Below are 15045 nucleotides of genomic sequence, written 5' to 3'. Positions count from 1 at the left end.
TCCCCTCCCTGTGTCCATATGTTCTCATTGTTTAACACCCACTTATGAGTGAGAACTTGTGGTGTTTGGTTTTTTGTTCCTGTGTCAGTTTGCTGAGAATATGGTTTCCAGCTTCATCCATGTCCCTGCAAAGGACATGAACTCATCCTTTTTTATGGCTGCATTGTATTCCATGGTGTATATGTGCCACATTTTCTAAGGAGGGTGTTCATCTCTGATAACTTTTTTTGTTGCCATGACCTGAGTTCAAGCATTTTTTCTCTTGTTTGAATTACACTATTAGCTAAATTTCATACCTGTTCTTTTGCTTAATTTCCATTCTTTTTTTTTTACTTTGTGATTGAATTAATCTTTTTCCAATATAACCATGTGGCTTGTACTCATTCACCTCAATGGCTTCCACCTTCCACCCACCTTTAACTCTTACATCTATCATCTTATTTGTTCTCCAAAGCCCCTTTAAAACACCTATGTCTCTATTCATTCAACACATTTATTAAATTCTTCTTATGTTCTAAACACTGTGATGCTGTTAAGCTTTGAAAGATGAATTAGAAAAAAAGCACAATGTTACTATTGTAGGAGCTTAGAAGTAGATGGACATGTAAATAGTTAATTAACAGGCAGTGTGAGGGGGCCATGATAGATACATGTATAAAAGGCTTTGAGACCATTGTTAGAGGCACAAATGATTTCTTCAAAGTAGTAGGACAGAGATTGTGATATTTGACGTGGAAAGGTGAATAGAGCTGGCCTGGTAGAAAGGCTAAGGAGGACATTTCAAGCAAAAGAAAGTGCACATGGCCGGGGGTGAGTGAGGCATAGAGGATAAGGAGATGAGCGCTTGGGGATGAGTGTGGGAGGACAGGCTGAGGCCCAAAGAAAAGGGCCTTGAATGCAGTGTTGAAAAATCTCTGCCCTTTGAAAATGGATGTCAATCCAAGTTTATTAAAAGTGTTTTCACATTATAGTGTCACACCTAGATTTGCCACTAAAGACAATATCATTGTGGTGAAGAGGATGATAGACAGGGAGAGAGACTAGATACAAGCAGATTGGGTTGGGAGTTGGAGGTCAGCGGTACTCAAATGAGACACTCTGAAGGGGCCCTGCAATGGAAACAGATGAGAGGGCAAATTTCACAGAGGGTTCGGAGCTCTGTTTGATGTAATATCATGATCCCTAAATATGAGGAATGATACTTTGTTCTGTAAAGTGCCCAATCTTTTGAAGTCATTTTTGCTTTGTTCTTTTAAAATGAAATCCTCCTAAACCTATCATTTTCTGTAGTTATATAGATATTTCATGTTTCTCTGTATAAGAGTATTACTCTAATGGAAGTTTTTTCAAGGACAGAGCTTTCTTCAGTCATTTTTTCCCAGTCCTCTGGTGGCTATTCAATCAGTATTTTAAAATTGGAATCATGATGCCCTATTCATAGTTTCAGCTTAGTTTTGAAACATAATTTAACAGATGTAATTTTGCTTAAAATATTATTGTATATTTTGTTGAATATTATTTGTAGATTATAATTAAAAACAATAAAAATGTCTTTGATTATCATTAAAGTTGACAGCCTTACTCTTTTGCGGGAGATTTTGAGTTTTAAAGATAACCAAAGGACACTTCAAAACCTTATCCGTTAGTTAATAAAATAATATTCTTTTAGTTCAAAAGCAAATTTTGAATACAGTATTTCTTTTCTTTTATTGTTCTGAAATTGACCCTGAAGCAAAATTGTTAGTCAACAATCAATCAGATGTGCTATGGGTGCCCTTGAAAATAATCACTCTAGGACTATACTTTATGTAAAAAAATACATACTAAGAAACACATTTTATGAACAGATCAGTATGTAAGTACCTTCTTCTAATAGGTAAAGCCTTAACCATTTACTCTATGCTACTGTACTATATACCATATTAAACCATACTGTACTGTACCCTACCATAATGTACCATGCCGTGCAGTACTATATCATTCTGGGTATCAACAAGTAACTATAGTAGCAATACTCCAGTAGTTTTGAGGTTGAATATCATTCTGGTTTGAACATGTTGAGATTCTTATAAGATATCTAGATGTATAAGTATTCATTTATTAACTAGATTATGTTCAGTTATTGTAGTGACAAAGATGTACATATGGCCAATGTGAATAATTTAGTGTCCAATTAAGGATTGTATATTTCATCTAGTGTATGTAACTTAAGTTTCTTTCCTTCTAGTACTGTACATTTTCTCTTCCACTTTATAACAAGTTGTTAACTTGTTTATACAAGTGGTTAACTTGTTTATAACTGTACATTTTCTCTTCCACTTTATAACAAGTTGTTACTATTTTCTTAAAGCAACCAGCTCTAGTACTGTACATTTTCTCTTCCACTTTATAACAACTTGTTATATTTGATGTCATACAGATGACAACTTTATAACAAGTTGTTATAAAGTGGAAGAGAAATGTACAGTACTAGAGCTGGTTGCTTTAAGAAAATAGTAATAAAGACCCAGTTACTTTAATAAAGTATCATTTGACTTGTTGTTTGATTTACTGTTAGTTTTAGAGGAAATAATGTGAAATGATTTAAGAAGGGGTATAGGCAAATTGGGAAGTGTATAGAGGAGAGTGATTAGGGATATAAAAGCACATCAAAAAGAGCAGGAAGAGGAACTGAGATTGTTTTGTTTGAAGGAGAGATGACTCAAGGAGATATGAAACTCTGTTAAAATTTACTCTTTATAACCAGTAGCAGTAATAATGCCAAACAATATGGAGGACTTAAAAAGTATTAGGCATTTTTGAAGTGGTTTAAGTATATTCACTCTTTTAATTCTCCCATGAGGCAGATATTGCTTTTTTTTTTCTTGTTATGTACAGATGAGTGAGGCATAGAATTATACAGATTTTAAGGTCAGACCTGATATAACAGCACCAGATTTTCAGCTTATGGAGGCTGACTCCAGAGTAGGCATTTAAAAATATTTGTGCAACAAACTTGTCTTGAACAACTGTTGTATTTAAAGCACTATGTCTAGAATCCTTAAGATCTGGGGAGATGATGAGGTTATGGATACTGCTCTCAAAAAAGTTTACAGTCCACAAAACCTGAAAGATTATTATGTAGAAAGGAAATTATATCCATTTGAATAGTAGGAACTTACGTGATAGAACAAAGACTGGAGGTGAAATTTATAGGAATGTTCATTTGGTCTTAATTTAAGGGTGATATTTAATAAGACTCATTACATATAACATGATGTTTTTACTACTCAGACAGGCCTAGTTTTAGTGGTCACATCTTCTTAAGGCGTAATAGGCAGCCTTAGAAGTTAGTGTGGTCTTAGTCACTGGAAATGATACACAGAGTTTAAGGGACTTGCCCCAGACCACACTGCTGCAGTGAATGTCAGAAGCTCTCTGAATGCATTTTAAAATAAGGACTGAAAGTTGCAGTCAGGTGGGAATCAAGGCTTCCTTCTTTACCATAGTATTCCCAGCATTTAGCAAAATCCTTGGCATGTAATTGGAACTCAGATTCTTCTTAAATAAATGAAAAGCTAGTTGTAGCCAGCTTATACTTTGTATTAATGCAGATTATTAAAGTGGAAGATTATAAATGATTATTTATTAATAGTTATTTGTATAGTCTTAGATTTGGAAAATATTCATTCATAATAATTTTACTTATATGTTATAATACCACATTTTTGACTTGTGTTTTTATTTTAGCATAGTTCAGCTACAATGTAGCTTAATAAGGAGTATATTTTCATTAAATAACAATGCCTTGTATAGCCTTCTAAAAAATGACATGTTCTCTACAACCTTAATACTGAAACTCAAATCTTATTTTTTTCCATGATTATTCCAGCAGCTCTCTTTTGCCTACATTTCATATCTGACCTTTTTATTTTTTAGTCCAAACTTTGAGCTTTTCTCAACTTGTCCATTGTTGCATAAAAATCCTCCAGCATCTTAAAGCACAGCCTACTCACACAAAAAAGTGATTGTTTGCTACAGAAAATTTCTTCACCATTATAATTGTTTGCTGCTTCAAATTCATTAAGCATCCATACACATTGTATTTATTTTATATTCAATGATGAATGATTTTTGTAGATTCCTTAAAATTTCTGGTTATTTATTTGATAAGAAAACATGTACTAGAAAAAAGTACAACACATATATTGTGAGATTAATTGTGACAATTTCTAAAAAGTAACAATCTGTTCAACTCAAATGTTTGTAAGAATCTTTGTTTATTTTTCTTTGCATTTAGGCATGACAGAAGAATCCAGGGAGGATACAGACGCTCATCATAAGCTAAATATGGTGAAAAAACAATGTTTCAAGAATGATATTCACAAACTGGTCCTAGCAGCTTTGAACAGGGTATGTTGAATATAAGTTTTCGGTCTACTGTAAACTAAAATATTAAATTTGAAGAACTGGGGGTGCCTTTTCAGCCTAAATTTTCTGTCCTCCATTTACTATGGCAGGATGAAGTCATGTGGTTAGAGACATAAGAGGAAAATAGGGATGTGGGAAGTGAAAAGATACTTACTAAGTCAATTCCAGCCAAGTGTATTATCAATTACAGATATAGGCAAGATTCTTTTGCTTGCCAGTAACTTAAATCCACTCTAGTTTGCTCAACCAGAAAGAGAACCAAAGAGCCAGATATGCAGCTAGACCTCATGAGCCATGCCAGATACTGTGGCTGCTGTTTTCTCTGTCTGTCCTCTCCAGGTACTTGTCTTTCTTTTCTGGTCTCACGGCGTATGGTTTAGACCATGAGGACATATCAGGGATAACAGTAAATCCTTCTTTGATTCCCTGTACTCCTTTTCTTTTTCTTTTCTTTTCTTCCTTTCCTTTCCTGTTTTTTTCTTCCCCTCTCCACCACTCGTCCCTCTCTGAGACTTAGGCTTTGGAGAGTGCAGTGATGTGATCTTTGCTTACTGCAACCTCCGTCTCCTGGTTCAAGCAGTTCTTCTGCATCGGCCTCTGGAGCAGCTGGGATTACAGACATGCATCACCATGCCCAGCTAATTTTTGTTTTTTAATAGAGATGGGGTTTCACCATGTTAGTCAGGCTGGTCTAGAACTCCCAACCTCAGGTGATCCCCCAGTTTGGCCCCTCAAAGTGCTGGGATTACAAGCGTGAGCCACCACACCTGGCCACATTTTCATTCACATCTCCTGAGAGATAACCTCTGGAATGATTTGGTATAGATTGTTTCCATTTTTTAGCATTTACATATCTGTGTTCCTACATTATAATTAAAGTATCAGTAAATTATACTAAGTATGAAAAAGGGAAAAGAGGGAAATTACATTTAAATTGTGTAATGCCAAAAGTATTGGTGGAATTAAGAAGTTTTGGAAATTTAGCATAAGATGAATTGGTTCTTTATTAAAAGAATAAAAACATAATGATTAGTGTGAACGTTTTTTTATAAAAGGAGGAGAATATTTAAGGTAATTAATGGAAATGATTCCTTGTGATTTGATATACTGTTATAAATGTCATAAATTAATTAAAGTGTCCTCCAGAGAGACATCCCTTAAAAAATCAATTTAAATTGAACTTTATAATGTCACTCACTGCCTGTAATATATTTGAGTCATTTATACTCAAACTTTAATACAATCCTCAAGTATAGCAAGAATATATGTTATAATGGGTTAAATTTAACTTGAGAAATATTTGCTGAAAATAAGTATATTGAAAGAAGGGGTTAGGCATTAAGAAGGTAAATACATATGCTTTGTACTCCTCTCCTGAATCTCATAATCTGGTTGTTGATGGCTATTTTGGAGCCTCTGTTCTTTTCTTTAAACAAGAGACGTGCAGCAAAGGACATGCAGCATCAAGTAATTTATTGCAAAAGAAAAAGAATATTTTGCAAGTTAAGTGAGAAAGAGGCAATATACCCTGACAGAGAGAATTCAGGGCAGGCTTGTTAATAAGGATGAGACAGCAAAGACTGGCACTAGGAAGACTCCCTTTCTGGAAGTCGTACATGATTTTTCATAAGCGGGGTAGAAAAAGGTATTACTAGTAAGCGTATTCTGGGTGATCCTCTGCGTGCACATGTGCAGTAGCTGTACATGCTTGTTCAGACATCACATGTCTCATTCCTATCTGAAATCTCCACCCAGGGGCGTGTATTTTACTATTGTAATGAGCAAAGGGTCAATCTAAGGACAGGTAAAATCAAAATGTGCATGATCCCTACAGGGGCAATTTTCTGCTGGAGATAGCTTTGCTTGAATGAGCTGGACTACAGTGTGAAAGCTGAAACTTACTGTGTTGACGGTAAGATTGCGACAGTTGCTGCATCCCAAGGACATGGTTACTTCCTTTTAATACCTATCCTACCTCATTGTGAAAGGAATAACAACTGTGCATAAAACCAGTTGTTCTACAGGAGCACTAAGGAGGGATGCTGGTATTGTGAACATAGTCTAAGTACATAGAGGCGAGAACAATTAATTTTATTCATCGTTAGTGTTGGTCAAAAGTGGAAGAGCCACCAGTAAAGCCGTATAGACAACTGGTTCCAGTTCGCTAACCTTCTCTAAAGTTATTAGAGAAGCCTAAGTGACATGTAACGTCAGGAGTCTGGAGCCAAGAGAGCAGGTAAGTGCTGTCATGTGGAGAAAATCACTTTGCTCCATCTGAGAAGAAACGGTTGAGCACTGCTTTTTCCCCCCATGCCAGTACTTCAGTAATGATGCCCAGCTTCTCACTAAGCACTAATTACCATTACGGGTGGGGAGTTAAGGTCATGGGGAAACATAAGTGACAATATTTTATTTCAAAAACCTCTCCGGTGTAATTCCCCTAATCCTTCACCATGGCTGAGGAAAATGGCTCTAAAACATGAGAGTGATTACTGTAGCTCCAGAATTCTGTGATTCCATGTCTTACTCTGAATAACAATCACAAAGCATTAGAGGTTTAGGCCCAAAATTGCAGACACAATAAAGTGAATTGCATTTTAAAACATCTAAACTTGGAGAGCAGAGTTCCAAATAAGGTAGAACTTGAGATTCAACTCTGATTTATAAAGCAGAGACTAAGAAGTGTATTTATGAAAGCGAAGTCATGTTTAGATACATGAAAGTGCAATAAAATTCAAGCTGATGTTAAAATTCCTATCTGGAGCAGTGATGTTCCATTTATGCCTGATCCTTTTAGCTTTTCCACGATGAAGTCTTTGTCACCTGTTCCAGAGAGATCTATTTGTCCAGTTTTGCTTCCACAGAGCAAAGCAGAAAATAGTCTCTGCACATTTTGGCTTCATCTGTGTTTTATGTGCGGTGACACTCCTGTTCTCTTCAGTCAGGAAATCCAGTAAAGTAAAACCAATCTTCTGATGAAATGGACACCAATCAAGGAACTTGTGAGCTTCACAAAAACCTTGAAGGGAAATATACTCAGCTTTAATATTGAATACACTTATTTCAGTTTTAAATAATATGTAGTCAAAAGAAGAGCTCATCTGTAAAAGCAACAACAATAACAACAAGAAAAAGAATTGCATATAAGTAAAATTTAAAGGTTTACAGGATGAATTTACAGAAACCTATGAAGCTTAGGGGCAGAAGAGTTGAATATATGAAAAGATACATCTTTTTTGATAAAAAAGACTAAAGTTTTTTCAATGAAAATTGATGTATGTTTATGAACCCTTATTAAAAATAACAATAGTATTTTCTGGAACCAAGTAAGCTAGTGTAAAATTTGCATGAAAAAATTAATATGTGTGAGTAATCAGGAGAATTTTTTAAAAGAGTGTTAATTCATATGGCCTAACTCCAAAAGATAATCAAATGTATACAATTTTGATAATTATAGCGGTGTGATACTGGCACCAGAGGAGACAGATCAGTGCCACATGATGGTGGCTCAGGAAATAGACTCAAATAAAAATGTGCAATGTTATGATATTCCTCAACCACTGGGAGGAAAATGGGTTACTCAATTACTTGTGTTGGAATAACTAATTCTGCAGCCATTTGGGGAAAGCAAAGGAAGCTGAATATTTATCTTACTCCTTTTGCCAAAACAAATTACAGATGGATGAGATTTAAAATCTGTAATGAAATTGGTGTATATACATATTAAATGTTTCAACTATAATTGTTATTATCAAATTATAGTGAAGCACCTTGTTGGAGGGAAATTTGGTAATATCTATCAAAACTAAAATGCACGTATTTTCGGATCAGCAATTCTATTCTAAGAATTTTTAATGTAGATATACTTGCTCATGTACAAAAAGATTATTAGACATGAATATTCACTGTGGCATGATTCGTAATTAAAAATGTGGCAACAAACTAAATGCTTACATGGTAATCGTTCATGCCGTTTGCCAAATATTTTTAGTTCTCCACCTTCTGGTGATTCTGGCAGGGTATTTAGTAGTTAGGTTGAAACGTGACTAGTTTTGGTCAGGGAGTTGTAAATGGAGGAAATAGCTGGTGAGTCATCTTACAGAATACTCTCTCAGGTATGACGCCCTGCAGTGTTTGAGACAGTAATTGCTCCATCAGTAGAGGTCCCTGAGAGACTGCAACAAGCAGAGTCCCCTCCTGACCTGTAACACATATGTAGCATGAGCAATAATGGAACTTAGTATTTTTTCAGCCTATAAAATTTTGAGATTGTTATTGCTGCTTAATGTAATCTTTCCTGACATACGATACCCATCAATAGAGACTAATCAGATAAATTATACAGTTTCCAAATTATATCATCCTATGTCAATATTAAAAAACAATGAGGTGAGATTCTTAATGTGCTGCTATGGAAATATCTTCAATTTTCTATGTGTATGAATGTATTCCCCAGGTATTCATTTTTTCCTTCCTGTATGTTGACACATTATATACACTTTTGGATGAAATTAGTATATTTCCAACTCTTTATGTCCTCTCCCTCTCTTTGATCACCCAATTATAGCAAATTATATGTTTGCTTTTTTTTAAAAAAATAGCTTTAGCTATATAAAATTTTCTAATAGTTTGTGGTTTCTGGAGTTAGGATATCTGAATTTCAATCTGACTGTACTACTTACAGACTATGCACCCTGGACAAGTACTTAATGTATTGGTTTTATTATGTATAAAATGGAGATAATAACTGATTTTTTACTTAGAGTTGTTGAAGATTTTATAAAATAATTCATGCAAAAGTATCAGTACAACCCTTGGCACATAGAACGCACTCAATAAATGTTAATGTTGTTACTATTACATTTGAAAGTATCTTTTGTCCCCTGGCTATAAAAGATGAGGAAATCAGAGCATTTACACTTTCACTATCTCCTGTTTTCCCACCTACTTTTGTTAAGTAAATTAACTCCACATTGATAGGGTAGATAATATTTATATTCAGCTTTGCAACTATACTTCCTAAGTTTGTGTTTATCTTATTCCTGCAGTTATTTGAAATCAGTCTTCATCTCAAGTCCTTCTGTCACTGTTTTTCTGTTCATCTTTTGGTTGTCTAAATTTCTTTAAAAAGTTTAATTACCTGAGTATTTTATTGTTTATATTTTGTTCTTATTGTTTTTGCTTTTATGTTTAGACTCTTAAAAAAAAAGTTTTGTTGTTTGTAAAATACTGTTTTTTGTTGTTTTTTTTTCCCCCCTTGAGGTATTGGTAGGCATTTCACTGTGTTCTAGTACCGAATGTCTTAATGGAGAAGTCTTAGGCCAGCTTCATTTGTTTCTTACTTTTAAGTGCTTTGATATTTTTGCCTGGCTGCCGAAAGCATTTTTCTCTTGAAATCCAGCCACTTTATTAGGGTATATGTCAATGTTAGTTAGTCCTGGGATATGATATCCTCATTCTAGCATACATTCAATTTTTTTTTCCAGGAAAGTTTTGTTGAATTGGATCTTCATATACATATAAACATACACACACACATATATATTTACATATATATGGTAAAGATATTAAGAACAAAGGTAGATGCTTTATAAATATCAATTTGATATAATTTTAAAATGAAAATAAGCCTACGGTGCATTTTGAGTTTGGAAGCAGAACTGGATATTCTTCTTATTATTTTTAATACAGAAATAGAGACAGGGTCTCACTATGTTGCCCAGGCTGGTCTCAAACTCCTTGACTCAAGCAATCCTGTTTTGACCTCCCAAAGTGCTGAGGTTACAAGTGTGAACTACCGTGTACAGCCTAAATATCTATATTTTTCTCTTTCATTATTTTAGCTCTCTTCTTTGGGGCTGTTTGTCATATGATGCTGGATGTGCTTTGTCTTAATCTTTCAATTTTTCAAAGACTAATCCAGAGACCAATATTTATCAGTATGCCATTTACTCATAGACAAGGGACAGCATTCCACACATTTATCTTATTTATCAAAATCAAAGACGAGATTTATAAGAGAAAAAGGATAAAGGGAGAAAACAAAACACAAATTATCTGGGAATGTGAGTCTGTTTTCTTTTCTTTGGCAAATCTACTTAGCTTGTGGCTAGGAAAGAGGCCAGCTAGATGTCTTTCCATTGAGCTGGCTAGCCTCACCATTTCAGTGTTTATGGATGCTCTGAAAAAAAACCTTGGAGAGTAGGAAAGCACAGGTGGTAGGGTGCTGCCATTTTTCTGTTGGCATCTCCAGAGTTTCACTTGAAAAATACCCCTTAAGTAGACACTAGTAAATTGATTTTAATCCCTATTTGAGCACCAATGCAATAAATTACTGTTTCAAGATGGAACGTTAGATAAGTGAAGGAAATTCTATTGTAGGCTTGTAAATATCATGGTGTTTATCCCTATATAATACATATGTGTATATATACATGTTAATTTTTAAACATTTACTTAGCTATTAAAAATCAAATGCGCATATTTAAAAATTATCAGTTTATTAGTTCACCATCACATGTTATCATGTGATACTCTGAATTCTCTTTCTGCATAGACAAATCAGAGATTATCTGTTGCAGGTCATTAGTTATCACTGACCTGGACTGAACTGGTTAGAACCTAGGGGAGTTCCAGGTAAAAGGACCAGTAACTAAGTAGAAACTTGTTAGATGTAGAGATATTAAGGACAAAGACAGGTACTTTGTAAATATCAATTTGATACAATTTTAGCATAAAAATAAACCTATGATGCACTTTGAGCTTGGGAGTAGAAGTGGATCCATAATTTTCAGTGTCTAGTATAAAATGGAAAGGGTGCACTCCTTGTTTGACAAGCGTTAAGAATTTTACAAGAGTGACAACAGGGCGTTGAAGCAAGTGCTCTCTGAGCATGAAGCCGTGTATGATTGTACAAATACACACCTGTGAAGCAGGCCTTGCCTGCCAAACAGGCATGCTGGTACATTAATCAAGCAGAAAGTTCAGAATGACATTCTGACTTTTTTTTGGTAGAAGATACTAAACTTTTGGCGTTGAAATTCTGAGTTTAAAATACTGGCATCAAGCAAAAAGAAATCTGGGCTTAGAACTTGAGAAAGCTTAAACTTGTGCTTTGTCTTGTGTGCTCACAGGTCTCTGTGTCATGATTTTTTTCATCCGTACTTCAGGACAGGAGTGTGCTACATCATAAAGGTTTTGGGAGGATTAAGTAGGTGAATACATATGAAGTACTTAAAAGAATGTCTGGTACAGAGCAAGACATTCAATAGCAATACCAAAATCTACTACACAGATTTTGGTATTGTTATTGTGGTCGTTGCTATTGTTATTATGACTTGAAGTCATATTAGTGTATAAATTCCCACCCATGAGTAGAGGAAAAAAAAAGAACTTTGGACAAGATGTGGAGGTGAAAGAAGAGATTGTAAAAGACGTGGGTAAAGGAATGGTTTTAAAGATTGAGAATAATTAGGGGAATACAATGTCATGGAAATTAAGGGATGAAAAGCACCAATTAAGTTGTTGCTGGACTTTTTTCTTTGAATGGTTTTAATTCAGAGTGCTTAGAAAAGAAGTCTGATTATGTGAAATTAAAGGGTAGAGCGAATGTGGAGGTAGTGGGAGTAGACTTTTCTACTAATAAGTCTACCTCTTTTATTTAGAAATAGAAGAAAAGTGGTAGCTTGATGAAAGAGAGGGCCGATGAAGGGAATATCTCACATTAACTCTTGAGATTTTCATCTCTGAGGACAGTGCTTAGCTCAAGGCCTGACCTGTGATCATTACTATCTCAAGGTTTATTCTGTAGACAGAGATATTTCATTTCGTCCTTATAACAAACAACCCTGCATTATTAGAATTGTTTTAGAAATGAGGAAGCTGAGACACACATGAAACCATCCTTCCCATTTCACTTTGTACAACTTTGAATTTCTTTATAGTTCTTGAATAAAAATAGCACCTTTTACTTACCACTTCTGAGTAGTAATTGTCTAACTGAGTAATTTTTACTTCATTCATTAATGGTTCTTAGATTTATTTAACAGTTTTCAGATTCACAGAATTTAAACCCAAATTTAATTGGTCCCCAAGCTGATGTGCTTTTACTACTCAGGGTGTTGGTAAGATGGAAATATTGACAGGAAAAAAAAATGTCAAGGGGGACAATGTCTTATTAAAGTAATACATGAAGTGATGTCCAAGCTGAGCAATTAAAAGTGTGAGGTAGAAAAACACAGTGTGAGAAACTGATGCTTCTCCTCAGCCTCTATGAAAAAGATACAGAATAAAGATAATTGAGAAGTATTAGGGGACTAGAGTGAGAAAGGTATAGAAATCTGTTCACTGAGAGGAGAGACATGAGGAAGCTTGGAAGGCAGAAGAATTTGGTCAAAGATGTCTGACTTGAAGCTATTTCAGCTCTATGGATTATCTGTGGTGGAGGCCATCACATCTTTGGAGCAGAGGTATCGTGAAACTAGTTTCTGCAAAATATCATCTAGAGAAGGATGGCATTATAATTTTTGAAAGAAAAGCTATGAGTTGAGCATCACATTAAGGTAGATGTTTGGAGTATATTGCTTGTGAGTGAAAAGGCAGAGATGATCAGAATGAGAGTTAGATGCAGCTGGGTGCAGTGGCTCATGCCTGTAGTCCCAGCACTTTGGGAGGCCAAAGCAAGTGGATCTTGAGGTCAGGAGTTTGAGACCAGCCTGACCAACATGGCAAAACCCTGTCTCTACTAAAAATACAAAAATTTGCCGGGCATGGTGGTGCTTGCCTGTAATCCCAGCTACTCAGGAGACTGAGGCAGCAGAATTGCTTGAACCTGGCAGGCGGAGGTTACAGTGAGCAGAGATTATGCCACTGTACTCCAGTCTGGGTGACAGAATGGGACTCTGTCTCAAAAAAAAAAAAAGGGTTAGATGTATGTTGCAGTTTTTTCTTCGTTGATGAGTACTATGGCTTGGACAAAGAAGTGACTTCTATTAAAATACCTTCGTAATGTCAAATCTTCTGGAGGAAATTCAGATTAAAGAGGTTGGATGATGTCATAATTAAGATCCTGGGCTTTTAAGGTGGATACATTTATATTCAAGTCCTAGGCCCAATACTTATTAGCTCTGTGACTTGAGCTCTTATTTCTGCATCTTTAAAGTTTGGCAAACCTGTTACATGAAGCTTTTGAGGAGATAGATGAAATAAGGCATGCAAACCACTTGCAGTAAAGAGTAATTCTCAATATTTTCTATGTTGAGAGGCAGCATTGCATTTTATCGGTCAAGTATGTGGACTTTGGGGTCAAACATATTTGGTTTGGTTTTACCTCTGCAATTTATAGTTTGTGTGGACATTCGGAAATATCTCAACCATTCTAACCCTCAATAAACTCATCTTCTAATGAGAATGATATCAGTATGGATTTCATGAGATCATGAAAAAAATGCCTATAAAGTATTTATCAGAATGCCTGGCACAGAACAAGTTCTCAATAATTGTTAAAATGCTAGCTCTTATTCTTCATAATGAATATAAATAATTAGTATTATAGAAAAAAATCAAGGATACTAATTTGTATTTGAATTACTTTATATTTTGTCAATTTATAACTGGTCTAAATAAGGTAAGCATTAAGATCTCATTTTTAACAGCAGGTAATCTTTTGATTTTAGTTCATTGGAAATCCTGGGATTCAGAAATGTGGACTTAAAGTAGTTTCTTCTATTGCACATTTTCCTGATGCATTAGAGATGTTATCCCTGGAAGGTGCTATGGATTCGGTGCTTCACACACTGCAGATGTATCCAGATGACCAAGGTCAGTATAGTTTGAACTCAGGATTTAGAATAGATTTTTTGTGAGCCATTAGCTGGTGAGTAGATGTCTTTAAGTATTTTTCTTCAGTTTTGAGACTTAAAACAATTCTTTTTTCTTCTTTTTAATTCTAGAAATTCAATGTCTGGGTTTAAGTCTTATAGGATGCTTGATTACAAAGAAGAACTTATGCCTAGGAACTGGACATCTGCTAGCAAAAATTCTGGTTTCCAGCTTACAACGATTTAAGGATGTTGCCGAAGTACAGACTAAAGTATGTGCGTTATCTTGAAAAGAACTTGGAAACTTGTGCAAATTTCACTTTTGGAGCAGCTTGTATAATTCTCACTTTGCATGAAAGGAGTATTCTAGTTAAAGGAAAACCATTTATCATTTTGTAGTACTTAAATTGTACAAGACAAAGAAAGTTGGATTTAATTTCTAAAGATCCAGTGTTTCATTATTAAATCTCTAAAATCAGCATGATTATTCACCCTTTATCTTTCCCGTAAAAGTTCAGAGAATGTGCTAAGAAATCCCAGCTAGCTGGATTTATTTGCTTAGATTTTAGATAAATAGAATTTATAAATATTTCAAAGTTTGTGACTCTCTGGTTTTACTGTAGGTTGCTTACTTCTAGTGATTTTGCTTGTTGATTTTTTTTCAAGCAGGGAAAAATGTTTTTAACATTTTTCATCAAGCAAAATTTAAAACATGATATGTAATAACTATCTTTATAAGGAATTCAAGATATTGGCCTGGAGTTAGTTCAGGGGAGATTAAAAAATAAATTCTGCTTTTTTTTTTTTTTTTTTTTTT

At 34.8% G+C, this 15045-nt stretch overlaps 1 protein-coding gene across 4 annotated transcripts in view; it reads left to right on the top strand.

Moving 5' to 3' along the window:
* Positions 1 to 15045, top strand: part of LRRK2 (leucine rich repeat kinase 2) — a 156939-nt gene that overhangs the window by 35984 nt on the left and 105910 nt on the right. For all 4 annotated transcript variants that reach the window (XM_017530421.2, XM_037739062.1, XM_037739065.1 and 1 more), the window contains 3 exons: positions 4280 to 4392; positions 14085 to 14229; positions 14361 to 14500. In XM_017530421.2, the coding sequence (XP_017385910.1) occupies positions 4280 to 4392; positions 14085 to 14229; positions 14361 to 14500 (398 nt within the window). The remainder of the gene's footprint in view (positions 1 to 4279; positions 4393 to 14084; positions 14230 to 14360; positions 14501 to 15045) is intronic.

Source organism: Cebus imitator, unplaced genomic scaffold (assembly GCF_001604975.1).
Source record: "Cebus imitator isolate Cc_AM_T3 unplaced genomic scaffold, Cebus_imitator-1.0 Scaffold2, whole genome shotgun sequence".
NCBI lineage: Eukaryota > Metazoa > Chordata > Mammalia > Primates > Cebidae > Cebus > Cebus imitator.
Note: the sequence above shows the minus strand (reverse complement) of the source record. Positions and strands in the feature narration are given on the sequence as shown.